Raw genomic sequence first — 27896 nt, 5'->3', positions numbered from 1 at the left:
ACATGAAATATATACAGATATGGTCACACATGCCTCCTATGTGATGGCTAGGACTAGCATTTTCTATTGCAATAGAAATCATGAATGGGATTGGGGTTTTATGAGTAATACACTGGGGTGAGAGCAGGGGACTCTGGATCTGCCCCTGACCCCCTGGAGGCCATCAGAAGGCCAAGGTTTCTGTAAGCAGCTCACAAGGTCTTGGCACAGCTGGTTTGCAGAATGTGCAGAAAAGGACATTAACTTCTCCTTTGGGATGCACACATGCAAAGGATCTGTGAGGAAGGATCAATATGGGTAACAGTGAATATGCCCCCAGAGGACAGTGAATGAAATGGGGTTTGTTTGTAAGAGACAAGGTACATGTATAAAACCACCAAACCAGCTAAATTTTACACTCACAGACACCTCCTGCCCTGATTTCTGCTGGTTTGGTGATTCACTGTCAGTTTGAGGCTGGAATGGAACCAGAGGAGCTGTGTGGGTACAAAATCTCTTCAAGGAGTGCCCAGTCAGTGCTGCTGTGCTGGGACTGCACATGGGAGAGGCAGGGAACAGTGACCTACAGGCGGAACCTTCCCCCAAACACGCACAAAGCCAAAGCTCCAGCTGAGGGGGAGCCTCCTCAGACCCCAGCACAGATTGTCTGGCAGGGCTGGGGACACAGCAGCAGCCTCCCCAAGGGCTGCCCTGCCCCACGTTGTGCCAGTGGGACTCACACACACACAAACTCTGCTCCACCTCCACCTGGCTGTCACAGCATCCTCCACCCAAGGGAACATCCCTCCCATGGACTGGGAGGAGCTGCAGCTCTTCTGCTTTATTGTGCTTTGTCCTCAGTGTGCAATTACCCAAAACACAGAGTCATAAGACACAATTTACAATCCCTGCAGCTTTTTGGCATCCCACTGTATTGGCTTACAGAGAGAATTGGTAGTAGGATGCAGCAGATAGAGACAGCACTCTAATTACAGATTTACATTAAGAGGAAGGTTTAAAAGCTAATAGGACATTATTAGAATAATGATCCCTAGCTGTTCTCCCAGCTGAACATCTGCCATTACTAATTAAAAACAAATTAAAGTCAACCTGTTCAACGAGAAATCAATATTTACAGAAACTAGATACCCCCCGAATGTTAGACATGGTGCTGACCTACAAGTCCCTTCCCACATGCCACACCAAATCAAGGATCTCAAAAACCACATTGGTTATAAATGAGAGCCTGTGCAAAAACCACCTTTGTAAAACTGACTCAGAAATTTGACTTATGTACAGCCTGTATCTTTCATTAATCAGCTGCCCAACAGTTTTAAATTATTGCCTCATAAAATGATAGGTTACCCCTTTCTCAGGCTGGGGTGTCATTTTTCCAGAAGCAGGTTAGAAATTGCATTTCGAGTGGCAGATGAAAATAATCTTGCAGCCTCTGCCTCCTCAGTTTGCATCCCTGATTGCTATTGAACTGTGTCATTTTGTGAACAGAATCTGCATCAATCTCATACATGGCAATGTAAGAGTCAGTCCTGGAAGTGAAGGCATACAGTTACAGACAGAAAACAATTAGGCAGAAAAATTACAATAGCAAAGAGCTTTGAAATCCATTAGCTACCTCAAACTGCAAAACAAGTGCTTATTTCATTGTGCAACCATCACAAAACACTACAAATCCCTGAAAGTGGGGAAACACTCAGCTGTCTGATCCAAAATGTACTCTAAGATCTACCACCAATATCATGCAAGTGAAGTTTGAAAATATGTGGGCTTATATAAAAATTAAAGGAAGAGCATCCAACCCACAGCTGCAGGCAACTCCTTGCTGGCACAGAACCCCATCAAAGTCTGCCTGCGCAGCAATTAACAAAATTAACAGGGGTCACTTGCATCAGCTGGCCCAGGACGCTGGCTGGTACAAAGGAAAACAAAAAGGAAAGGGTTGAAATCCTCCTATGATTTGCCTTTCCCTTCTCACATAAACTCAAATCTATTAAAAAGTATTAAAGCCAAGTCTGACTCTGGAATTTAATTTTGCCATTGATCTGACAAAGCCCTTGCATATCAACCACGAGGAGCGTGAGCAGGATGATCAGCTTGAGGCCTCAGACTGGAGCTGCTGGCCACTGGCAGCTTCCACAGGCAAAGATCAGAGGCCCCTTTGGAAAACACTGTTCCTTTAGTGTCTGGAAGCAAAGCTCTGTGGTCAGTAAGTGCTCTCGTGTTCCCAGGCCAGCAGCCGTGGAAGAGAAGAGTCAATGGCAGAGGAGTCTCTGCTTTTATAGCAGTGCCCAAGTTGGACTTCAGGGGCCAATAGCAAGCACTGCATGACCCTGCATTTCTGATTCCATGGGCTGTATTATTGGAGACTTCTGTGTTTGCAGTGTGGGAGCAATAAAGAGCAAAGGCAAGAAATAAAGAGCCTCCGGGTGCTGACATAAAATTAAATCCTGACTTCTCTTTCAAGTTCAAGGTAGAAAAATCACAGCTGTATGTCTTTGTCAAAAGTGTGCCCAAGCACTAATATCATCAAGGACAGAAACTTTTACCATGTAATCTTACCACACACTGTATATCATCCAGAGCCTTTGTGGGCTTGGATGTAAAAGAAACTACTAACCCTCTTTAAAACATGCCAGGATTTGGCCCCACTTAAGTAACTTTAGATTACTGATGCCTGATCCACAGGGAGACCAAAACTCCCTTCAGGGCAATATCTGATTAAAGGAGAAACAGTTGTTGGCCTCTAGGAAACTGCAAATAATTTTTTGTTCAAACCCACAGGGATTTTTGCAAGGCCTGCTGAGCCAATTTAAACAGGGGGAAATATCTGAGAACCCTGCAAGAGTATTCTCTGCAGTTTTCTAAAATCCAAATCCTGCTCATCCCACTCAGTGAAGCAATCTGAGTGAAGTTGATGGGAGCAGTGCCCACCTGGCTCGCTGCAGCTCTGCTGCTGCACAGAGAATTGCTCCATGGTCTCGGCTGAGTTGAGCCACATCAGGTTGTTTGCAGTTACATCCCTCTCCCTACTCATGCTGACACGTTCAATTTTTTCAGTTTGTTTTCCTCCCCCTTATTTTCCCCTTCCTTTCTTCAGTGATGTGTTCCAACATTTTCTCCCTCCTGCCACAGACAGAGGCAGGTGAACTGCAGAATAAACATGAAGATATCAGAGCACTGCACCTGCCTGTAAAATGACATGAATTTAATCAAAACCATTTCTAGTCCCAGTGCTCAGGCACACGACTGGTCCTGTTGCTCTTCCCCTGGGCAACTGCTGGAGGTGCCCTGGTGTGGCTTGGACACGTGTTTGACATCAGCAGCAAGCACTGAGCTGAGCTGTAGGGGGATTGTGTTATTTGATTTTTGATTATGTAGAGCTTCCTTCCTTTGGTGCTCTCACTGACCTCATGGATTACAGTAAAGCTGTGGCTAACCCGAGACGGATTCTGCTTATGCCTCACTTATGCCAAAGTAAATCAAGAGAAATCATGGCACAGTCAGTGGAACTGCATGAGAATAAGACTGGATACAAAGCTCATTAACATTTTTAATGGCACTACTTTTTGATTAAACAGTTACTCTTTTTATCTAGAACAATAACAACACCAAAAGTTCAACCCTGAAGGAGGAAAATATGTGTCCACTCACAGACAAATTACTCTTGCTGGAAAGTCAAAATAGGATTGTTTTTATATCAAGGAAATAAAACCAAATTAATAGTGGCTTTTATAACCACTTAAAGCATCCCCCTGCAGGGATTTTTGCTGTATCTGCTAAGTGTGATACCTAAAAATACCCACAATACCTAGAAAGTGAGAAAAAACTCAGTCTTTTCTTCTGATCATTTTATAATGGTTACATCTAATTCAAAGTGTATCAGACAAGAAAAGCAGAGTTCAAGGAAGCCAGAACCTTTAATCTACTTAATTAACAGGGGGGACAGCATGTGAAAGCTTTATGTAAAACGAGAAAGTAATCTTATTCTGCTCAGGCTGGCTGCTCATTTGGTGGACGGGCAGAAGTTAACAAGGGGCCTGGAAATCTATTTAATTTGCCACAAAATCAGAGTCTGCATCAGCTCCTTTTCCTCAGAGCCTCACTCCCCTGTGCCTCCTGTTCCTTCCCACAGAAACGAAGGTGATGCTGCAGGACCTTCCAGGCTGCACTCAGCCAGAGGGTGCAGCCCCACATTTCTCTTCACAGAGAAAAGCAAGGCACAGTTCTTCCCAAGAATATTCTTATCTCATTTGCTGTGCCTGTGTTTGTGCCAAAGTAGAATGCAGTGTGGAGATTGTTAACCCACAGTGATGGTGTTTGGTTTCCTTGGCCTGTCAGGGCCAGGTGTGTGTGTGTGTGTGTGTGTGTGTGTGTGAGTGTGTGTGTGTGTGTGAGTGTGAGTGTGTGTGTGTGTGTGTGTGTGAGTGTGTGTGTGTGTGTGAGTGTGAGTGTGTGTGTGTGTGTAAGTGTGTGTGTGTCGGGACTGTCGCTGACAGTCACGAGATTCTGGGCAGGGTGTGCAGGGTTGAGGGCTTGGCAGAATCGGTTTAGATGTAATGTAATATAGCATAGAATAACACAGTGTATAAAGTAATTAATTTGCCTTCTGATAGGATGGATTCAGATGCATCATTCTCTCCCCTTCCTCAGGGGTTGCCTGTGAATCCAGCAGGCTCAGAGGGCTCAGCACCCGCGCAGCTGCAGCGCTGCAGGGCTCGCAGGGGCTGCAGGGGTGCTGCTGTGCATGCCTGTGACAGGCACGGCCGTGCCAGAGCCACCCTCCCGACAAGCCACAGTCTGTAGGAGCTGTGTCACCAGGCAGTGACGCCTGTGCCACACAGGGGCCACTCCAGCCCCATGAACGGGAGCATTGATGGGGCCGGCGCTCGCTGCGCTACAGAAACACAAAAGCCCCAACAAGTAACTATGGGGAGGATTGCGGATTTTCTTAAAGAAAAGCTCCAAATCCAAATTGTGTAGCTTATTTTGAGACGTGCAGGGAGGATTTAATCACACCAGCCAAACGTGGCATTTGCATAGGAAACCATAAACTGCAGAACAGAGAACCTAACTTTGTGACTTGATCCTGAAATGAGGCCTGATGAGATTTAGCATGGCAAATAGTAATGCACTGAAATATTGTAATAATACATTTTTTTCAATAATTAGTAAAAATTATCCGTACAATGATTTTAAAATAAGAGATAATCTTAAATGTTTTCACCCTTCTTGGTATTCACAGGCTGGAGTGGGTTTAGCTCAGTAACGTGGTAAGAAAGTGTCACCTCCATTTGTCAGCCTTCCTCTGTGAGCTCTGTGCATGCCACACCATTTCTGCAGTTAAACCACTTGGAATTTCCAGCCCAAGCAAGCTTGAACATTTGAGTACTTTCTAATACAACTTTTTAAAATTACAGTAGAGGAAACATAGAATCTGTGACATGAATCTCATGTGCTTTCTTTTCACCTTGGGGAGAGGATAAATTAGCTTCCACCTTCCGAAATATTTGTCAAGTAGTTACATTTTAATTCTAATTTATTTGTGTCTAAATCCAGCAAAGGATTTAAGCATATGCTTATGTTAAAGATATGAATTAGCCCAGTAATTCCATAGTTAAGCATCATACAAGCTCCTGATGGATCCTTTTCAGTTTCTTGTCTTCCAGAAAGGGTTTGACTTCTATTGTGTGTAACAGATTCATTTTATCTGAAACACCACCTATATGCTGACTATTGCAAAAGCAGCACTAATTTGTCATAACCACTGCAAGCTGGACAGGTCAAGTGAGTTTATCTCAGTGCACATTTCTATCAGATGTTTTCAATGTAACCTGAAAATGTACAATGGAAAATCAGGTGTATCATCTACCAATTAAACACAAACAAAACACAGTTTGTTTTGTAACTCTTCTTTAAAACAACAGATGTTAGGTTAAATCTCATGTTCAGGCATTTATCACATCTGCTTTCTGTTCCCTTGGAAAATGTACTCACAATAGAGTTCAAATTAATTACAATGACATTTGTCAGCTGAAACCTAAAAGGGAGTTCAGGGAATAAACATTCAATTCTAGAAGGAAATAATTGGTGTTTAAAAGCTTTAAAGTTGTTTTCAGTAGGTTCACATAGGCAAAGCTCCATTATAGACAGTGTTTGAGACCTGTTGTAACCTTCCTGGTGTCTCCAAGGAGATTGGAGGCCAGAGGAAGAGGAAATGAAGAGAAGTCTGTGAGGCTGTGGAGTCTGAGGGTGCAGGCTGTGGACCTGCAGCTGCACCCACAGCCTTCCCTGGCAACAAGAAGCACTTCTGACCTTAAAAATTAATAAATCTTCACTATTCTCTCATAAAATCGGAGCCTGCCAATGCATAGGCACTGAGGAGACTCTAGTAAAGAACTTGCATAATCACCTTTTTTTACTTTAACAGCTTTTATGAGAACATAGAAAGGTCTCCCTCACCTTCCAAGTCTGGAGAGACCTGCAGAATGCTATTGATAAGGACAGTTCTTTAACTCAAAAGGGGTACAATTTGACTAAATTATCCTGCATCCTAACAGTACAGAAAAATGAAAATATTGCTTTGAAGAAAAGGGTTTCATTGCAGCAAAATTATATACATCTAATAGGGTATAATCTAAGACTTGTCCTTCCTATAGGCAACATTTTCTCTGTAGCAACTCTGAGTTTAATTCCTGCAAGGTAAGACAGCTTTGATCAGGCCCTAAACCAGTTCTCTTGCCAATGTCCCTGGCCTCTTGTAACTGTATTAAAATATTAACACGCATATTTTTGGCCAAACAACACCTCTTCCTTTGAGAGACTCCTCTACCCTCACACAGCCTCTCCCAATCCATTCACACACTCCACCATTGCCCTCCCAGTTCCACCTTTGCTATCTTCCAGGCATTTACTCACACCAGTGTGTTGCAACAACTCAACATTTGGCTCTTCCCAACTCCCTCAGTAAATGGCATTTGTCTCTTGAAGTCACCATGCTTTGTTCCACAGCCCCAGTGCATGGGGGTGTGTGTGACTAACTTGGCACTCCATCCTCCTGCCCCCAGAATCACTCTCTAGCTGTCTAGGAAGGCTCATTTCCTCAGAAAAAAGTAAAAGAAAGCTAATCAAATTCAAGTGCCTCTGGAATTTTGAAGTGAAGTACATCCACCTGTTATTGTTATGTAGCATGTCATGATAAAAAATAAACTGCTCTTAGGAAAAGAATAAACATCATTCACTGTCTAAGCATGGGGCTGTTTAGGAGATGAGCTTCAGGAACTGCTCTCCTCAAGGCTCCAGAGGCATCTGTCTGTTAATTCAGCAGCAGAGCAGTGCCCTCCTCACCGTGGCCCTGATGTTACACATAAATGTCATTCCTTTAGAAAACAGCGAGAAGACTAAAAATAAATACCTATAAGTAGAAGCAAGCATTGTGGTTAGTTTTGAATTGGCTTTATTGACATTTCTGTCTGGAGTTCTGTTACTGCAGAATTCAGAAAGCAGAACAACCAAATTCATTTCATTTAGGCCAAAAGTGGTTTGAAGTTGTTTGAAGGGCAAAAACCTCTCCAAATACCATTTACACACAGAACACAAAAGCAATCTTCACCTTTACTTTGGGCCCTTAATTCTGACATAAAACAAAGCATTTCACTAATTTTACTTCAGTGATGTAAAACCAAATCAGATGTGGAAACCCAGTTCATTCTGCTTTTCTTTGTGCAGCAAGGCAGAAAAGTTCCTTAAGAAGCTTCACTTCAGCCAGCTGAGGTATGAGGAGCAGATTTACTTTCTGTGGCCTCTCCATTTGCAGGGCAGGAGAGAGGGAACGATTAGTGAATGTGAACAAATTTCCCAGTTTTCCTCCTCTTACCACACAGAAACATGTCACGTGCATCAGGGCCTCCTGTGAGGCTCCACTGAGAGCTCCAGATGGGGAGAGAGGAGAAGACTCTTACTACAATCAGCTCTCCCCATCACATGAGCACCTACCTGAACTGTGCCCTGGAGGCAATTCTAGCTCTGAGGAAACATATGCTTCTATTGTAGAAATAGCCCTCTCCAGGGAAGCCCTACTGCTCAGGATCAAAACTAGGCCAGACTTCAAAGTGGCAGCAGCACAACAGAAAATAGATGGCAGAGGTTCTCCCTTTGCCTCCAGGTCCTCGTGGCATTTCACTGTTGTTAACTGTAAAGTTGAGGAACTCAGAGCGCTGCAAACTGCATGTGGCACTTTTAAACCATCACTTGCTCCTCTGCCATCCCCTTCTTTTGTGTTTTGTTTTGCTGATGATCTTCACGTAGCTTCCAAACAGTGAGTCAGGCTCCCAGCCCTGCTGATACTGCCCCCAAGAAAAGGCTCCAGGAAAAAATCACTTCTCTTTCAGGAGGCAATAAAAGACCTCTTTCTTCCTCAGGTCTGCTGCAAAAAGATGAGAAGAACTTAAAAGAAAAAAATTTTAAAAGTTCAATAGGTGGGGGAAAACCAGACAAAGCTGAATTCACAGGACTTTGTGCTATATAATCACCCCCACACACACTGCTGTATACACTTCTGCTGGTTGTTTGAATGAATGCTTTAGAAAATACTCTTTTCAAAAGGAACGCATCCACATAAAAGCTGTACCACCAGACTCTAGCTTACCTTCATGAAGACATCCACTGAAAAAGCAGAGAAAAAACATATTTTCTCTAGCACGTTTAACCTGGGAAGGTGGACAGCAGTTTCAGTACTGTTCTAAAAGACCTATTTAGCATTTAAGCACATGAATAATCTTATTGACTCTCTGAGCAAAGTACTCAAGTCCCTCACAAGACCAGAGCCTTACTTGCTTCCTGGTTGTGTTTCCAAACAGAAGCTAAACTCCTTTTCAAACAAGACCATGGAAATCCAAAGGTGCAGAAGCCCTCACTTAGTCACCTAATGGCTCACCATTATCCACCCTAAACAGTCAGGTGTTTTCAGAGAGTAAGGAACACATCTTTATTTACTTCTGTGAGCCACCTACTGTATCTTGTGTGTATCCCATCAGACACTCCTTGACCAACCTCATACACGCTGCACACGTCCATCCCTCGTGTTTTTTCCTGGCAGCCTCAGAAATCCAGGGGGTTCTTCCAACACATAGTGCTGGTCTGTGGGGCTCAACCTTACACACTTTGGGTGAAAAGACATCTTGTTTTCTGCTTAGTAGGCATGCACTGTAATGAAACTTCTATTTTATCACTAAATCACGACCTCCTGGACATATTAATGTACTCACACCTGACCAGTGCATCCAATAGCACAAAGGACAGAGCTCAATCACCCTGATGTAATAAACCTAACTCTAAATGCTTTATTAGTTATACCTGGGACTATGTACTGACATACACAAGCCTTAAGGAATGGTGAAGAAGGTTTTAGAAATTCTGATTTCTCTCCATTATTGTCCTGCGGGAGCCGTCCACAGGGGCGTCCCTGCTGGAGCATGCAGTGTGTCATTGCTGGAGCACGGCAGTGTCCCCGCTGGAGCACAGCAATGTCCCCGATGGAGCACGGCTGTGTCTCAGTGGAGCACGGCAGTGTCCCCGCTGGAGCAGGGCAGTGTGTCATTGATGGAGCACGGCCGTGTCCTCGCTGGAGCACGGCAGTGTCCCCGCTGGAACAGGGCAGTGTGTCATTGCTGGAGCACGGCTGTGTCCGAGCCGGAGCACGGCTGGGTCCCCAATGGAGCAGGGCAATGTGTCATTGCTGGAGCACGGCAGTGTCCCCGCTACAGCCGGGCACTGTCCCCGCTGCCCGCCCCGTCCTTGACCCGCGGCACGGCGGGGAGCAGAGGGGACAGTGCCATACGAACCCCGCGGTTTTGATGCCGCAGACACAAGCGCGCATCGCCGGCTGAGCCGCTGCCTCCCCAGGCGGTGCGGAGCGCAGCCCGGGCTGCAGCCAGGCACGCCGCTCGCCCCTGCCCTTCTCCAGTGACTCGCGGCCGGCTCGGATGACCCCCCTGTTCCTGCCGCTCGCTGCGGGGCCGGCCCGCTGCCCCGGGCAGGCGGCGGCTCCCGGCGGAGCTCCCCGCTGGCGGCGGGGGCGGCCCGAGGCGGGGGCCGGTCCCGCCCCGCCCCGCCCGGCCCGGCCCGGCCCCGCCGGCCGCCCGGGGGCCGCGCCATGTGCCGCCGCCCGCCGCGGGGCCGCGCCGCGCTCGCCGCCGCACGGAGCGTGCGAGGGGCGGCCCGTGCGGGGAGCGAGCGCCGGCAGCGGGGACAGCGGGTCCATGGAGCACAACCACCTCCACCTCCACAACGGCTCGCTCCTGGCGCACCACCGCTATGGCTGCGGCTTGGGGTACGCACCTGTGGTCTACTACAGCCTGCTGCTCTGCCTCGGGCTGCCGGGTGAGTGCCGCGGGACGGGCGAGGCTGCGGGGCCCCGGCAGCGCCCGCCGGAGCGGCTCCTGCCCGCTGTGCGGGGCGGGGGCAGCGCCCGCCGTGTCCTCGGGATGTCCCGGGCTCCGCGTGCCCGGCGGGATGAGCGCGGGAGGTTCGGACAGCAGCGTTTCCCGGATAGCAGCATCCCCCGGACAGCAGCATCCCCCCGACAGTAGCATCCCCCGGACAGCTGCGTTTCCCGGATAGCAGCATCCCCCCGACAGTAGCATCCCCCGGACAGTAGCATCCCCCGGACAGCTGCGTTTCCCGGATAGCAGCATCCCCCCGACAGTAGCATCCCCCGGACAGCAGCATCCCCCCGACAGCAGCATCCCCCCGACAGTAGCATGCCCCAGATAGCAGCATCCGCCGGACAGCAGCTTCCCCTCGGACAGCAGCATTTCCCGGACAGCAGCACCCCACGACAGCAGTATCATCTCCCCGCCCGGAGCGCTGCCGTCCCGGCGCTGCCTCCCTCATTGGGGTTTGTCCCTGCCTGCCCTCGCCCTCCCCCGCGACTTCGGGCATCCTGACTTTGAACTTGACACACAGAGTCAGCCTGTCGCGAAGTTTGTGCCATTGTCGTTGTGGCCATGGAGTACCAGAGCGGTACCCGGACGGCCAGGTCCTCAGCGATTGCCTGCCCAGCCGGCAGTGACCACAAGTGTAGCTGCCGAGTTTTTCTGCTGCAGATCCCTATCTGACTCCGTGGGGCAGGGCTGGCTTTAGGAAGGGACATGCCACCACCACAGAACTTGACTGGGGAAGGAGCACGCTGTCAGAAGCTTAGCAGGCAGTTGTCATACTCATGAGCCTGCCCCTGTGGCTGGTGGAGCAGGACAGGAGGTGGAAAGTCCAGTCTTGAGGTCAGTGTGCTGCAAAGGCAATGACAATGCTGGCACTGAGACCCCTGAGTGCAGGTACAGGGCTCAGAATAAAGTCCCAGCTGACAGGCACCAGTCTCCAGAGTGTATAGTCCTGAGCAAAATTTCCTGCTCAAAAAGGGGACAAAGACATTATAGAGATGCTTGGAATGGGAAAAGCTAGAAGCAGCATAAACAAGGAAGGAAAGGATGTCCCAAGCTTGGATGTGAACACCTGTGAGCAGCACTGGCAGCACACAGCCCCAGCCGTGCCGATGCCACACGAGCATCACATGGGCAGCACTGTCTGAGCCCAGACAGGCACTGAGCAGCTGCTTCCCCCCAAGGGGCTGCCGGTGAGATGCCTCAGCACTCAGGACCGAGGGGAGCTGCTGTGGGCAGAGCTGCCATCCCAGCACAGCTTGGGTGCACAAACAGCGTGTCTTGCTCACTGGCTTAACGCCTCCAGCCTGAGAGTGACTTTGAGTGATCCCAAGGACAACTAGAATAAGTTGGGGAAAAGTTCTGATGCACCAAGGTGAATTGGTATTTTAAGGTGTGGTAAAGGAGAGTTTGGTTGTGTCTGTGCAGAGCTACACATTTTAAGTGCCGTGTGGAATGGCAAGCAGCAATGATGGGTCATAATCTGCAGTTTCTAAATGCTTGTTCACCTCCATTCCTTCTTCAAGCAATTATTTCATAGAAAAATTTTTAATCAGACATGAAGAGAAGCCTGCCTCTGAGCAGCATGCATGCAATTACCACTCTCTGTATGAATTGATGTGCTTTGTGTTGTTTTGGTTTGGGTTTTTTTTTCCCCCATTTCTGGCTTGTAATTAAAATTTCCCAATTGGCTAATAGTTCAGAGAACTGGAAAGTTAAGTCCTGTATTTACCCACAGAGGATGCAGGGAACAGGCAAGTGTCTGTGCTCCAAAACATTGATGAATCTCAGCCCTGACCTGAAGAGACCCAGCCAGCAGGGAGAGGAGGTTGTTTCCTCTTTATTAATTCCTCAGAGGCTGCTTAGATGTCCACAGCAATGACAGGCTCTGATTTCAGCGCCAGTCCCCCAGGAAGTGGGCAAGACCCTCTCAGGATTATCAGGTGAAGCAGTTGTCATGAAGCACTCTGTGGCTAAGCTTGCCTTTGTGTGTTTCTGAAATGGGGAAAAGTCTTGAGTGCACAGACAAGAAAAATCATTTAATGAACATTCTGCACATACTTGCACCAGCTCCCTGGGGATACTGCATTGTAATTACAGACCTAATACTGTCATTCTAGGAGCATAGTTAAAATCAGACGTGGTCCAAATTAGCAGTGGTCTCCTGCATTTCTCGGGGGATCAGACATCAGTTGATTAGAACAGTGGCACCGGTGCCAGTGCTTAACAGCACTAGCCAAAGCATGTGGTGGTGCTGAGTTCAGTGGGCTTAGATCAGGTGTGGATGTGTCCAGAGCACATTATTTGAGGATAGCATTGGCACTGACAGCTGGACTCCCTGCACATGCACAGTATGCTGAGTAAATGCACAGCTGAGTGCATGAGAAATTCATGAGACTGCCCAGAGATGAGAACAAGCTGGATGTGCTTAGGGGAAGACTCACACAGCCAGGCTTCATTGAGGATGGGGTACAGGGTGACACCAGTGTTAAAAAGAGCTTTCATGTTTTAATTTGAAGCTGCTCTTCAGTTTTTTGACATTAGAAATTTGTAAAGGTAGCAGACTTTATTGGCTGTTAGAAAAAGAGTCCTGAACTATGGGGGATCCTAATTAGCTCAGTGCAATGCCATGAGTTTAAGAGAAACCCTGTCTAGGATGTGTCCTCAAACACAGCACTAGTGCAGTGTTTTGCTGAAATGGAAAGAGTTAACTCCTTGCCATAAATCTTGGAGAAAGACTGAGGAGAAGAGAAGCCAGTTAACTGTTTCTGCCTTTCCTGCTGTATTGTCTGAAGGAAATTTCACTAACTCAACAACTCCACGTTGAGGCCAAGCGCTGCCAGGCCTGGCTGTGTGTGCAGGGGAAGCAACCTCTGCCTCCTGCCCCTATATAAACCAGGCACCTCAGCAGAGCCTGCTCTCAGCAGTGGCTCCTTCTGCCTCTCTGTTCAACCAGGCACCAGAAAACCTGTAAAAAGCACAGAGGAGAGCAAAGTGAACTCCCTTCAGTGCTGCTCTGGCTGCACCCACAGAGGCACCATTGCACACTGACCCTTCATGGCTGGTACTGCACCCCAGGTGCCTGCAGGTCTGCCAGGGGTCATCATGCCTTCAGGCAGCTGGGCCAGGAGGCTGCTGCTTTTCCCTCTAAGCAGAGGCTGGTGAGACAGAGACAGCTTTCTGAAGCTTGTTTTGAGTGCAGGCGTGCAAAGGTGTCCCACAGGTCCTGCTACCAGGAGTGGGGTGTCTCAGGATAAGGCTGCAGGGAGCAAGGAGAAAATGCCAGGCAGAGGCACTGGAAGTGGGGTTCTCTCCCATTTACAGGGGAAACTTTTATGGAGCATTTATGGAGCTGTTCTGCAGCCCCTGCTCTGTTAACCCTATACTCCCCTGTCTGTCAGAGAGAACCTCTGAAGAACCTGCAGATAGCTGGGAGGCAAGAGAAAGGCTGGAAAAAGTCTTAATAGAAGTGTTCCTTGCTTTAGTGAGAGAAAATGCCAGGGAAGGGGTGGTGTTGGATGTGGAGGAGGGAATAAATTGCTCTGATTCAGTCCAAGAGGGGGCTGGTAAAGGTGAGAAAGCAAAGATCAACAGGTACCACTCTCAGTCGGTCCCTTTGTCAGTGAGGGCTGCACAAAGCAGCTGCACCAAAGAGCTCCTTTGTGCTGGAGCCACTGAACACAACCAAGAAGGTCAGGCACAGAAGCAGCACTGCCTGCTGCAGGCACCTGGCTTTGACCTTGATTCCTGCTTCATCAGGGGGAGAAGCAGCAGTGGAGTTGCCTTGCATGCAGTCACTTTTCCATCAGGAATGGAGTGTATTGCTGCTGGAAGGACAGAGCATCAGCATTTCCTAGATCAGGGTCTGGCCTGATCCAAGTTCTCAGGACTCATCCCCTCCTGACAGTGTGAGAGGCAGAGTGAAATCTGGCTTCCTTAGCCAGTCCCAGTGGGATTGCTGGTTCCATTTGCTTGCCAGTCAGTTCCCTACCTGGGATGTGCTTTGGCTCTGGGTATCATTGCATCCCAGTGACACAAAGCACAGCACCTTTACAGCATTTCCAGAAGGCAACGGACTCACAGCAACACCCCAGGGAAGTGCACTCCAAACTTCAGGTGCCTGGTCCACAGCTGCTTCTTTTTTTTGTGCTTTAGGTTTTTGCAGTAACCCAGTCAAACTGATCTAAATGTAGATTCAGGACAAGCTTGGGAAGGCAGCCTGGACATGCTTGGATGCTCCCAGCTGGAAGGTGTGAACAGGTAGAGTTCATGTCAGACGTGCTGCTGAACAAGGTGACGTGGAGATGGGGACAACCTGGGTCACTGAAAGCCCAGCCAAGCACAGAGTGCATTCACAGGGCTCCACGTGGAGGGAGAGAAGCTGCAGTCCTGACCTGGAGGAAATTGTCAGCTCAGCAGGAGTGCCTAACTGCTTTAACACTCTGTGAAGAGACAGATACACGTTATGGACCTTGCCCTGACAGATGACAGATTGCTGTCCTTGCACAGCAGGGCAGATGCTTCCCAGGGTGTTGGACTGGCACACTGTGCACTGTGCCCGTGCAAACTGCAGTATAGTCATAGGCATAGAAAAGATGGAGACCTGATCCTTCTGAGCCTTCTCTCTCTATAAAGTTTGGAATAAGGAGGCTGTCTGGGGGATGTGCATGCCTGGGTGATCATCCTGGCAAGGCAGGTGCTGTTGGTGGGCTGAGCGTCCCTGATCAGAGACCACCACCATGCAGCAGCCCAGCTGTGCTCCCTGCACCCCTCAGCTGTGTGGGGGAACAGGACCTGGAGGGCATTGCTGTCCCTGTGCCACAGCTGTGACCCAGCTGGCCCACGAGCAGAAAGGGGCACAGCCAGCAATGTTTGTGGGTGACTCACGTGGTGTGTAGTAGAAGTAAATGCCAAAGCAGGCAGAGGGAGGTGTACACAGAGCACACAGCACTGTGAGGTGTCTGACTCCTTTTGGATTCTTGCCATCTGCTGCCAAGTGTATTCTTCTGCAATCACAGTACAGGCTTCTGATTAAAGAGACCATTTCCAACACCTGGATAAATAGCCTTTCTCATAGCAGCACACCTGAAAAATAGAAGTGCTAAAGGAAGATCTGAAAATATGAGTGGGAGAGTTGTGACAATGTAGAGTTATGACCTTGAAACAACAGCACTCTTCTGCTGCTCATTAGTGAATAAGAACCAAACCCTCCTGAGACCTGATTCAACCACCCCTTTTTACTCAAAGGCCATACATTCTCTGACTTAAAATCTGAATTGGACACAAGGCCAGTACATTGCATCCTAGTAAAAAGGGGACAAATAGGTTGCCTGAACTTTAGCTTGGCTATTGGAGCAACTGAAAGGCATTACAGCTCATTTACAGTAGCAGTACTGGACAGAGGGGAACAAAACTGCTGCTAACATGCTTAAAATGAGTCATTTCCTATAGTAAAATGAGTGCTTGTTCTTTAGGAGAGAAAAACCATTATGAAAAGTAATAGATTCATTCTGTTCCTGCACAGAACTGGTGACAGCAAGGTGTGCAGATGGGATTGATTTCTTTTGGCCAGTACATATGTAGATTTTGTAGCTGCTAGAATCCTGCAGCCTGAAAGGCAGCATGTGGCTGAATCCATGCTAATGCATGGATTGTGGAGAAGTTGATTGTACATTTTGGATGCCACTAGACAGAGTGCAATTGCTAACTTTGGATTTCTTCTGCCACGTCAGTAGGAAGCAGCACTGTCAGGGCTGTAATGATAATGAGGTGCCATATTTGGGAGGCTCAGCAGACTATGAAGTGCACAACCTTGCATGGCAGGCTGCTAAAATAGATTGGAAAGGAAAAACTCCAAAGTACATTTTTCCTTGAAATGACAACGACACAAAAGAGAGAGCACAGCCAGTTTCCACGGTAGGTGGGTAATGCAGAGCCCCCAGTTGTTAAGAAGTCAAAACATTCAGAAGCACCAGGCAGTCTGATATCCTGCTGTTCTTCATCCACCCCCTGACTTAGTTCTCTCCTCCTCATCCTCCTTCTGTTCCCTTCTGTGAAATGGGGTGAATCAGCAGAAACAAGCCAGCAGAAGGCCTTTAACCACACACGTCACAATTTGGTGTGGGCAAACAAACAACTCTGAGATGTCCTGGTGGGCTGTGTGCTCTGCTTTCACACACCAAGGGCAAAGCAATCCCTGCCCACAAGAGCTTCCACCTGCTGTTTCAGGTGGTCTTTCTGAGCCTAAAATCTCTTTTCTCGTTAGCTTTGAGACACCAGAAAAGGAAAGAGAGCCAAAATTCACTCCTTGAGCACAGGAGGGCATACACACAAATCACTTTTCATTTTGCAGAATACAGATATGTACTAAGAGATACTAAAACCCAATGTCTGGAGTGTCCTTGGTGCTGTTCTTGGGGTGACTTCATTGCAGAAGGTGATATTAGTTGCCTCTCAGGACCCCAGTGTGGTTGTGCAGAGAGAATGAAGTGCAGGCAGCCAAGCAGGACCAGAAGATGACCAAAAATAATTTTATCCCCCTATCCATGGAAGAAAAGAGAAGCTTGCCTGTTGTAACGCTGAAATCTTCCCTTCTAGCACCTGAAACAGAGTCCCTGCAATGTACAGTCATTAATCCTCTCCATCTTGTCCATCATATGGAGTATTGCCTGTGTGGACAGGTGCTCTAGAGGTTGCTTTGGGTCTCAAGACAAATCACCTGTCAGTCAGTTACATCAGACCAGGATATTTCTCACATATTTGTTCACTCCAAGTGTGTTTTCTTCAATGTCCTGAATAGCACACTGAAGAGTGATGTATCTAGTGGGGATGCAGTATATTCTCCGTGGGGGAATAAAGCCAAACTGCAGTGGTTTTACAAAGTCTGTAATTTCCTGCATACTGTGTAAAATTGGCATTGTCTCTGAGAAAGCTTGGCCATGGGGTTTGCAAGCATGGGCTCCTATTGCATTACCTAATGCTTTAGGAAGACATAAAGACTGGTTTATTTTAGCAAAACCACAATCAAAGGTAAAATCCTCTTAATTATTCATGTTCAGTAAAGAATTCATAGCAATGTCCTTATGAAATCACATCCTCTCTCCATCCCAGTCATCCCATGAAACACCTTTGGCACCTGCCTCAGTACTTTGGCATTTGGTATCAAAAGGGTAGAATGGTTTTGTCACCCTGGAGCTCGAGTTACTCAGCTTGAGACCCCTTACACTGCACTGACAGCCCACATTTAGAAGGCACAGACACCTGCCAAATGAGACACCCAAATTACCTTGAAAATCCCTGTCTGTCCAGATGCATTGCATGAATAACCAAATTCCTTTTATGGTTTCTGCATCATTTTGCAGATCACTTTTTCTGTTCCCAGCACCAGTTTCCATTAGAAAGCTGTACTGCTCTGGTAGCAAGATGCAAGGTTGGACTTTGAGATGTTAATTTTAGACATTTTTATCCTTGTGTGGGTACCTCTGAATAAGGCTTTGGAGTGGCAGGAGGAATGTCTGGGATTCTTTAGAGACTTTCTGCTCTGCAGGTCCATCTCAGGAAAGGTGGACAAGAGGGTGAAGATGGCAAGAGGAGAACCAGATCCCTATCACATTCACACACATGTGGCCCCAGTGAGCCCAAAGCAGACCTCCCCACATCCTAGCCCAATGTTTCTTCTGGGCCATTCTCATACTGCAGAAAGAGCCCTGTTTAATACAGAATACTCCAGGAAACCTCCAGTGGTCTGGGAGAGCCAAAAGCAGCCCAATGCAATGACACCTTTCTGCCAGACAAGCTGCTGCACTCCAGCCTGGCTCAGAGGGAGTATCAGCCCCTGGCAGCTCTGTGCCAGTGCTGTGTCTATGCCCTCCAACAGTGAGGAAAGTGCTTGTTCTGGACTGAAATCCTTCTCTGGCCTCTGTGACCCACTGAGGGCTAGTGCCAGCTGCAGAGCAGAGTTCCTCATTCACTGCATCCTTCCCCAGAGCCATCTCAGCTAATAAATGCTGTCAGTGAGAAAAATGGCCCCAGAGGCCAGATTTCATTGTCAGACTGTGGCCTCTGGCAGTGACTGTCTCATTCACTTGTGACTTGTAAGCACAGGGCCGTGCTGGGTTTTCCCTGGCAGTAGCTAACCCGGGCTCCTGCACACAGGAGGGACTTTGGGCTGTCCTGGGCAGGAGCTTGGGCATCCTCTACCTCCAGGTTCTCTTCCACCCTCAGAACTGGCATGGTCTGGCCCTGCACATGGGATTTTCTAAGCACAAGCCACACAAGGGCTTTCGTACAAGATGTGAAATCTCCAGTAGCAATCCTGCATCCATGCCTACCATAGTTTTATGATGTTCTGCATATATCCCCTCTCCATTCCCTGGGAGATGGTGCAGGCACTAGCAGAAGCTGACAGCTCTTCCCTCATGGGGTGCCTTGCTGTGTGCTGTTTGACAGCACTCAGACAGCTGAACAACAAATAAATCCATTTATTTTCGAAAATCAATCCTCACAGGAACTCCCTGGGAAGACAAAATTTGTATTGCACTAATTATATTCTATAAAGTATCCCTTTATGCTTCACAACAGTTTAAGGAAGGAACTCAGGATATGATAATAAAGAGGAACAAACTGAAGCACTGTTCAGTCTGTCCCCATCTGCTCTAGTGCTGAGTTTGATTTACATTGGTTGTAAGAGGAAAATGTGGACCCACTCTCTTCTTTAAGGGCAAACAGCATCCAGAGGTCATTTAAAAAGATCACACGACCAGCTATAGCCAACATGAGTAATTATTATGTATTTACATTGCCACAGTATTCTTGTTTGGGTTTTTTTTTTTTTTGTTAATAACTTCTGTTATGTAGCACCTTTGTCAGAAATCACCCATTGTCATCAGCTTCTCCAGAGAGCTCCCAGACAAAATAAGGGCTGAATGCCATCCTCATCTCCAGTCTGGTAGCTATTGGTGAGCAGCTGTGTTAGGAACCATGGTCAGATCAGCCTGCTAGACACAGTACCTGTTTACATTTGAATATTGCCTCCTAGCTTAGAGGAAATCATCTATTCCCATCAAGCCAGAACATCCCTTTTTTCACAGCTTTTTTTTAGCATATTGTACTTACATTCTTGGAGTTCTTAAATCTGAGAAGGAGGTGTTACTAACATTTTTTTCTGAAGCAACTTAAAATTTCCCATTTGTAAGCTGTCTCTGTGCCAGTCAGGTGACCATTGCTAAGCCTGCAGAGAAGTTTCACACATCACACAATAATTTGTGGTGATCCTAGCAACAACTGTGTTGGGTAAAAGCTGTCCATTATATTCCATGACCTCATGTTTATCATGCTCAGTGAGCAGCACTCGTGGCTCCTCATGTAGGTAGTTTATAAAGCTGAACTGCTGAACTACAGGACCACCTTGTTCCCAATGCAGGGAGCTGCTGCTTGTGCTGTAAAGGCCACTTGACTGCACAGGCTGCTGTGTACGTGCAAAGTGCTCTCAATTTAAAAAAAACAAAAAAACAACAAAACAAAACCCACAAATAAAGCCCAGAACTATGCCTATTTAGGAGCTTTTAAATCCCCTGCAAAGGCCATGTTTAGACACTGTTTGAGTGATGGCTGCAATCCATGAAATGAGAACTGGGGTAAAACTGTGCCCTGGGGCACAGGCACTGCTTTGAGGCACAGAGGACTGCCCAGGCTCTGCAGCACAGCTTTGCTATGGGAAATAAACCCAAACCCACACAGGGACCAAAGTTACTCCTAAAGGAAGATTCCTCTCAGACACAAAGGACCTCAATGGTGTGAATTTTGGTGCTGCAGTTTGTACTCAGAAGCTGATAAAGTCAGAAGAGATGTCAAAGGAGGCATGTAGGTGTCCTGTGATGAAGCCTGGCTGAATTAGAAGGTTGCCTTGTTTGGGGCAGCCTGGAACAAAGGTGTTTGGGTATCAGAGACCTTTGGATGCTGTGTCTCAAATGTCTCATGTCCTCATGCCTGGAGGGAAAGAATTGAGACTGCCATTTTGTACAGTTGCTGCTAAATCTGCCAGCAGCACCTCAAGGCTTCAGCCGGCTAGTCCCCAATCAAGCCCTGGTTCTCAAACAGATATTTATAAATTCAGACTACTGCACTGCAGCAAGTGATGCTGGCATAAATTCCCATCTGTCATCCCCTAATCATCTCCCAGCACAGTGATCAATCTCTTTCAAATTCAAATGATCTTAACCACTTAGCATCTAGAAAATACTCTGCAAGAAATGGGCAGAGTACCATCCAGGACAGTTTAGGGGTGCTGACCTATCCAGCAGCTGTATGTAATTACAGCAGAGACAAATATTTTTATATCTCCATCATCATCATCATCTCTGCCATAGTTCTTATTACAGACTACCATGCTACTGCAAGAATTAGTGTCAGCAGGGTTAAAATATGGTCACAAATACTCTTCTATCTACTTTCACCCCCAGGGGTAATTTTTGCCCACAGGAGAGCAGCACACTGAGGACACTCAGGAGTTACTGAGAGACTGGCACGAGGACACAGTTGGTCACAGAGTGGTGTGCCCACCCACCTCCCATTTTACTGAGCTTTAGATACTGTTTGAGGACGCACCAAGGACCAACTAAACACTGGCTAGGAAATGGATAAAGGACTGAGGTATCCATAGCTCATCCACACTTTCCCTAAAGTTTGCAGCAGGAAAAGTACTCACAGACCCTGTGCTAAGACACTGGCATACTGGCAACTTTCTGCTGCACCCCAGAATGTGTCTGCTTTCACAAAGTAAATGGTTTTACTATATTTCACATCATCCAGCAAGAAAAAAACTCTAATGTGATCCCAGAGAAAGTGTTTCCAGTGCAAGACACAAGTAACACAAGTAACACAAGTAACCCTTGCAGAAAAAAATTGGGTAGATCTCATGTGTACTTTGTCAGATCAGTTTTCTAATCTGCCTCACCAAGCAAGCCTTGCTGGCCTTAGATAAATAACTTGCATTTCAGCACACTGCTGTGGCTGGGAACACTGAGAGAGGGTCCAAGAGGGGCAAAGGGTACAAGAGACTGCTCATAAATCCGCTCCTGTGGCAAACCAGAGTGGGGTTAGAAGCAAGCAGCAGGAGCCCTGCAATAGATGGAACGTGTGAGGAGCAGGGCTGCTGTACCTGCACACGGCATGGCTTCAGCACCCCTGCAGGAGCTGCTCTGGCACTCAGGCAGAGTTACCAGCAGGGACCAGGGCCTTCAGACATCCCCCTGCTGCTCACTGGCTCCAGCTGCTGGGGCTGGCATGAGTCAAATCCAGAGGATTTAAAGAGAAGATGCACCCCATGGGTCACATCCAATATCTGTGAAGCTGAGCCAGTCAGCCTGGCTGGCCAAAACCAGCAGTGGCTGCAGAGCCATGATAAACACTCCAGCTCGAGGATTTCCTTGACAGTACATCACTCACTGCATCTCCAGAGCTCATCAGCAGGCACAGCAGAGGCATTTCTCAGCAAGGAAGTGAAAAATGACACAGCAGTTCTGCCTGTATCACCTCTTGTCTCCCACGTCTGCACTGAGCTGAAATCAATGCAGTTGCATTCACGTTAATGGAGGACAGAATTGGGAAAATTCCCCTGAAGGCAATTTGAGACAGAACCATTGGAAAGATCATGCTTCTTTCTCTCTTTTTTTTTTTTTTAATATAGGAAAAGAGTCAGTTGATTGTCATGTTTGGTTTAGTATTTTTTTCCAATAACAACATTAATACATTCAGTTAACACAGAAATAGGTGAGGGCTGTTAGTCAAGATCATTCAGTCTGCTGCAGTTCATTTCCCTGGTGGCAGAAATCTGCTCCCAGACAGCAGGCTTTGAAGGCATTCATGAAGGAGGAAGTTTTTTCAGTGCCAAGTAAAACAGTTTTTAAAACAAGCATTTTCAGTTGTAGGACATGTCCTAGACTGTCATTACCTTTATGTTACCACCTTCCTTTTTCTCTGGTTTAAAGGAATCTTTACAATTATTGTTGATTTGTTTTGGGAAATCCATCAAAGCTGGCAGAAATGTTTGAAGCACTGAATGCCCAGAAGAAGTGATTTACAGAACTTGGGAAAGTATCAACTACAAGCATTTGGCAGTCACTTGTACAGTAAACCAGATCTCTGATTTTTAAGCACTTCTTCAAGTATTCTAGCCAAGTGATGCCAGCCTCTGATGGGAACAATCTTGTCTGTCTCGTTCTAGCCAAACTGATAGTAGTAATAATAGGAATTTTTATTTTTTTCCAATTCAAGATTGCACAGTAAGTTCTAGTAAACAAGAGGAAGTAGTTAAAATTTGGCTACACCTTAGTGTTCCAGCAATTCTCTCAAGTACTACGAAGGCTGTTTATATTCTATATAAATATAAACTACCCTTCTCATTCATCCCTTGTTATATGAAAAAGTGCAAAAAGCAAGGTGGGAAAGAAGAATAAATGTGTCAGTGAGCTTTTTTCTCCTGCTACCACTCCCTTTGTGTGCTCAGACAGGAGTCCCCGCAACCCCTGCTCAGGGGGTGGATTCCACAGATGAAAGCAGGGCCACATGCTTCTGTCTTTGCAACAGCTTCTCTGAGAGACCAGACTGGGGTATTTTCCTTTTGGTTTCTTGAACTTTATTAAGGTGGCCATATTGTCAAATGCTTGAACAACTTCAAGGAAGTGCTCAGAAAACCTGATGTTACATCTTAATAGCCTAACTCTGTGTTTCTTTCTCCACAGCAAACATCTTGACAGTCATCATCCTCTCCCAGCTTGTAGCTCGCAGGCAGAAGTCCTCCTATAATTACCTTCTAGCTCTAGCTGCTGCTGACATCCTGGTTCTCTTCTTCATCGTCTTTGTTGACTTCCTCATGGAAGACTTCATCTTAAACAAACAGATGCCTCAGGTACTGGACAAAATAATTGAGGTTTTGGAGTTTTCTTCCATCCACACGTCGATTTGGATCACAGTGCCGCTGACCATCGACCGCTACATCGCCGTGTGCCACCCCCTCAGGTACCACACAGTTTCCTACCCTGCGCGCACCCGCAAGGTCATCGTCAGCGTCTACATCACCTGCTTCCTCACCAGCATCCCCTACTACTGGTGGCCCAACATCTGGATTGAGGACTACATCAGCACATCCGTGCACCACGTCCTCATCTGGGTGCACTGCTTCACTGTGTACCTGGTGCCCTGCTCCATCTTCTTCATCCTGAACTCCATCATCGTGTACAAGCTGCGGCGAAAGAGCAATTTCCGCCTGCGCGGGTACTCCACGGGGAAAACAACAGCCATCTTGTTTACTATAACTTCTATTTTTGCCATACTGTGGGCACCAAGAATAATCATGATACTGTATCACCTCTACGTGTCTCCTATAAACAACAGCTGGCTGGTCCATATTGTGTCGGACATCGCCAATATGTTGGCGCTGCTGAACACTGCAATTAATTTCTTCCTCTACTGTTTTATTAGCAAAAGATTTCGCACAATGGCAGCTGCCACCTTGAAAGCCTTCTTTAAGTGTCAGAAGCAACCTGTGCAATTCTATACAAACCATAACTTTTCCATAACGAGCAGCCCTTGGATTTCCCCAGCCAACTCTCACTGCATCAAAATGCTTGTTTACCAGTATGATAAGAATGGGAAGCCTATAAAAATATCACCATGAAAAGGCCAATAGTTGGAGTTTCCAGGTGCAAGTTCCTTTCAAGTGGTTACATCTTCAGGATGTAATTTTCTGAAATGGCTGTTTTGAAGAGAGGTCATTTGATTTCATTTCTCTGGGCGGCCAGGGGCAGATCAGACTGTCGGGAGGAAACAGGAGCACTTGATTTTAGGAGCAGAAGTGAGAAGGCAAACACCTCCATCTCTTCTATAGCATTTTGAATATGCTTCAGAGTTCAAGTCTTAGTGTTCAGTCACACTCAAACGTTTTGCATTCCAACACCAGTGCAATCCAAAGTCATCAGAAGGGCAAAGCCACAGCAGTGCTTAATTACAACCTTTTAAAACACAACAAAACCTTACTTGACCATCAGTTTGCTATTGAGAAAGTAAACAGATGCTTTTGTGTACTGTGGAAGGTGCCATTTCTGGAGTGTGCACTTGCCAAAAATGATGTGTCGATTCTGGCTTGAAATGCCACCAGACACAGTTGTGCTGTCAAGGCCTCCTTGCAGGAGGCAGCCTATGAGACACAAATGGTGACAAGCCTGGTTGTGGCACATTTGAACAAGCTTGAGGACTGATACAGTACCTGTTGCAGCCTTGGCATGGAGAGCAATCCTGCAAGCTGCCAATATTTGCGTGTTTTAAGTTGTTATTTAAGAATGTGACTGAGACAGGGGAGCTTGAGGGAGGGAGGGATGTCTCTAGAGCCAAGAACAAAAGCAGCATCTTTCCCCAACTATTTCAGTCATAGTGTCTAAGGACTTTCAAGGGTGAAACCAAGTCCTGCCTAAAGCAGAGCTCTCACTGAAGCTGCTCCTGTGAGCAGTGATCAATCAAATCCTTCAGGTTCCTTCTTAATCAATACAGATTCTCAGTTATCCCCTGTGTTCAGGCCTTTAGGAATAAACATGTAAAAACCCCAACTTGAGATTTTCTCCTGATGGATGATGCCATCCTCTTGCAGATTTGCCATTTAGTTGTTTAAAAAAAAAAACAAAACAAAACAAAAAAAAACTGTGAAAGAAACTCATTAAATACCCAACAGCAGTAAAAACATTGAAGCCTTAGTTTGAGCTGATCTAAGTATTCCACTTATTTAGAGGAGGTTAGCTTCTCTTCCTTCACACTCAAAAACCAGCATCCCATCAATACTGAGTGTAGAAAATAAGAAATTTACAGAAAGGCTGAAAATGCATTTCTTTTAATTTCTTTCCCTTTCAGATCTTGGCATGTGGTCTCTTGGAGCCACATGCCACAACCTCTTTATTCATTGGGCACTTACTAGAGGGCAGTGTGAGTGTGTGGTGTGAGGGCAGTGAAGGTGTGTGGTGAACACAAGCCCAGTGTGGTCAGTGCACACAGCAGAGCCTCAGGATCAGAGTTAGTTTGGTGCTAACCCTGTGTTTGTGCCTGTGCCCATCTCCAGTGCCAACAGGGAGCTCGTGGTGCATCAGGAACCAACACAGAGAGGTGCTCTGAGAAGGGATCCAGTCAGTCCTGCTATGGTGGGATCAGAGGGCTGAAAACATCTCTCTAAAACACATGGATGGCTCAGCTTTGGTGAAATCCCCTAAGAAATGCCAAGTGAAGTCTTGCTGAGGACAAGAGCCTGGTATCCTTGTGCCACAGAGGTGGTGTTTGCACAGTGCCTGGTACCCACATCCTGCAAGAGCCACCCCCACCAGAGCTGAGCTCACCTTCCCCAGCAGCAAAGGCCCAGGCCATGGACCCCAGGCCAGGGATACCAGGCTGTGGACCCCAGGCCATGGACACCAGGCCATGGACACCAGGCCATGGATACCAGGCCATGGACACCAGGCCAGGGATACCAGGCCAGGGATACCAGGCCATGGACACCAGGCCATGGATACCAGGCCAGGGATACCAGGCCATGGATACCAGGCCATGGACACCAGGCCATGGACACCAGGCCATGGATACCAGGCCATGGACACCAGGCCATGGATACCAGGCAATGGACACCAGGCCAGGGATACCAGGCCATGGACACCAGGCCATGGACACCAGGCCATGAATACCAGGCCATGGACACCAGGCAATGAACACCAGGCCATGGACACCAGGCAATGAACACCAGGCCATGGACACCAGGCCATGGATACCAGGCCATGGATACCAGGCCATGGACACCAGGCCATGGACACCAGGCCAGGGATAACTGGCCCCTGGCACAGCATGGTGGGGTGCTCTCCAGAGAGATCCAGGCTCACTCAGGGCAGAGAGGGGATGCCCAGGGCCCTCCCAGTGGCAGAGCTTCTCAGCAATTCTCTGTGAGCTGCTGAGGCACACCAGGGACTCCACAGAGCAAGGACAGGAGCATGTCTGGGGAAATGGGGGCTGAGGGCAAAGCTGACCCTTTCCAGCCTCACCCACCAAAGGGATGGAATCCATTTCAATGTCCCCAAAGAGAAATGAGGAGCTTCTCAGTCTGTTGGCTCTTCTCAGTCTCTTGGCTGTTCATCTTTGTGATCTCAAAGCTTCACCCTTGCAATAATAAAGTGTAAAAGGGATGCTCAGCCTTGCTGTATTGGTCATGACAAGGTTAAAGTTATTACTCCCTTTATAGTGTTTTACAGAAAACCAGTTTTGTGGCCATCCTCCCTGCCCTTCTCTCAGAAACCTCCCCCTGATATTTGTCAGTTGATAGTAACCAAAGTTACCTTATGGAAGAGGTACTGTACGTTTCATTTTGGAAAAACACTGTATTTATAACTTATTTTTATTCTACATTTGTTATGAGGAATGCTTGTCTGAGTTAAATGTGAATGAGTCTGGAGTGCAATATCTATATAGATAAGTGGCTCATTTTTTGAGAATGTATCTATTGAAAAAAAACCTATTTATACAAGAAGTTCACTATTCTACTTAATATAATAGTAACCTTAAAGAAAATAGTGAATGTTTAGGGCTTTTATTTATTTAAAAATTCAATTAAGTGCATGGCATATGCTGCCATTCACATGCTGTGACTTATTAATTTTTGTAACATAATGTTTATCCTGCAAACTATCAGTGTCATCTGATTTTTTCTGTCCTGATAATGTATTTTTGTAAATTACCATATTTAAAAACAAAAATCTTTCTGCGTATTTTTTTCCCTATGAAAAATAACGCATTCAGTTCTTGTAACTTATTTGGAAAAGCTCACAATCATTTTCCATATCCTTTTAGGAATGACAAGGTGCAATTTTCATGTACAGTGGATTGATCATTTCACTTCTGGTAATGCAGGGCTTTAAAAGCTTGCTTCCAAAGCCCTTTGAAGTTAAAGGGATGGCTGCTGGTGGGTTTTGTGGTTGGTTTTTCCAATCCCCATCGTTTTAGGAGGGCTTTGGATCAAGTTGTATCTTGTTACCAAACATTCAAAGCCTTCTTAGAGTCCAGTTTGGATAATAAAGCATTGACTTTTTAGTCTGCCATATGGGAGCTGCTGTTGATAATACTTGCCTTATTTTTGGTTGTGTGAAGCATCTTGCAATGACTGTTGCTAACTAGCCATTGTCTTGCTGTATTATTTGTACCTCCTAATTTTCCAATAGAAAAAACTTAACCAAGCACATCTAGTGTCATTATTTAGGGGAAAAGTATCCTGGAGACAAAACCATCTTTGTTGTGGAGATGGTCTTTTGTACTCTAATTTATATTTCAAATATCTACAATTAGAAAAAATAAGCTGTGAATGGACAGTTTTACAACTACTTATAGGTATGCATTCTTGAAGACCACAGCTAGGAACAAAAAACTTTTTAGATGAGTTGCTGGTAT

General features: G+C 46.7%; 1 protein-coding gene across 1 annotated transcript; it reads left to right on the top strand.

Annotated features, from left to right (window-relative positions):
- Positions 1–10253: 10253 nt before the first annotated feature.
- GPR139 (G protein-coupled receptor 139) lies at positions 10254–24108 on the top strand. Its single transcript, XM_058816293.1, has 2 exons — positions 10254–10374; positions 23174–24108. The coding sequence occupies exons 1-2, from the start codon at positions 10254–10256 to the stop codon at positions 24106–24108; spliced, it is 1056 nt and encodes a 351-aa protein (XP_058672276.1).
- Positions 24109–27896: the final 3788 nt, after the last annotated feature.

The sequence above is a fragment of the Ammospiza caudacuta genome, chromosome 17 (assembly GCF_027887145.1).
Source record: "Ammospiza caudacuta isolate bAmmCau1 chromosome 17, bAmmCau1.pri, whole genome shotgun sequence".
In the NCBI taxonomy this organism is placed as follows: domain Eukaryota; kingdom Metazoa; phylum Chordata; class Aves; order Passeriformes; family Passerellidae; genus Ammospiza; species Ammospiza caudacuta.
Note: the sequence above shows the minus strand (reverse complement) of the source record. Positions and strands in the feature narration are given on the sequence as shown.

Bases quoted from the DNA above. Each gene is read 5' to 3' on its own strand.
- GPR139 (XM_058816293.1), top strand. From the start codon at position 10,254: ATGGAGCACAACCACCTCCACCTCCACAACGGCTCGCTCCTGGCGCAC. The intron at 10,375-23,173 runs GTGAGTGCCGCG...CTTTCTCCACAG, and splicing joins GCTCTGCCTCGGGCTGCCGG to CAAACATCTTGACAGTCATC.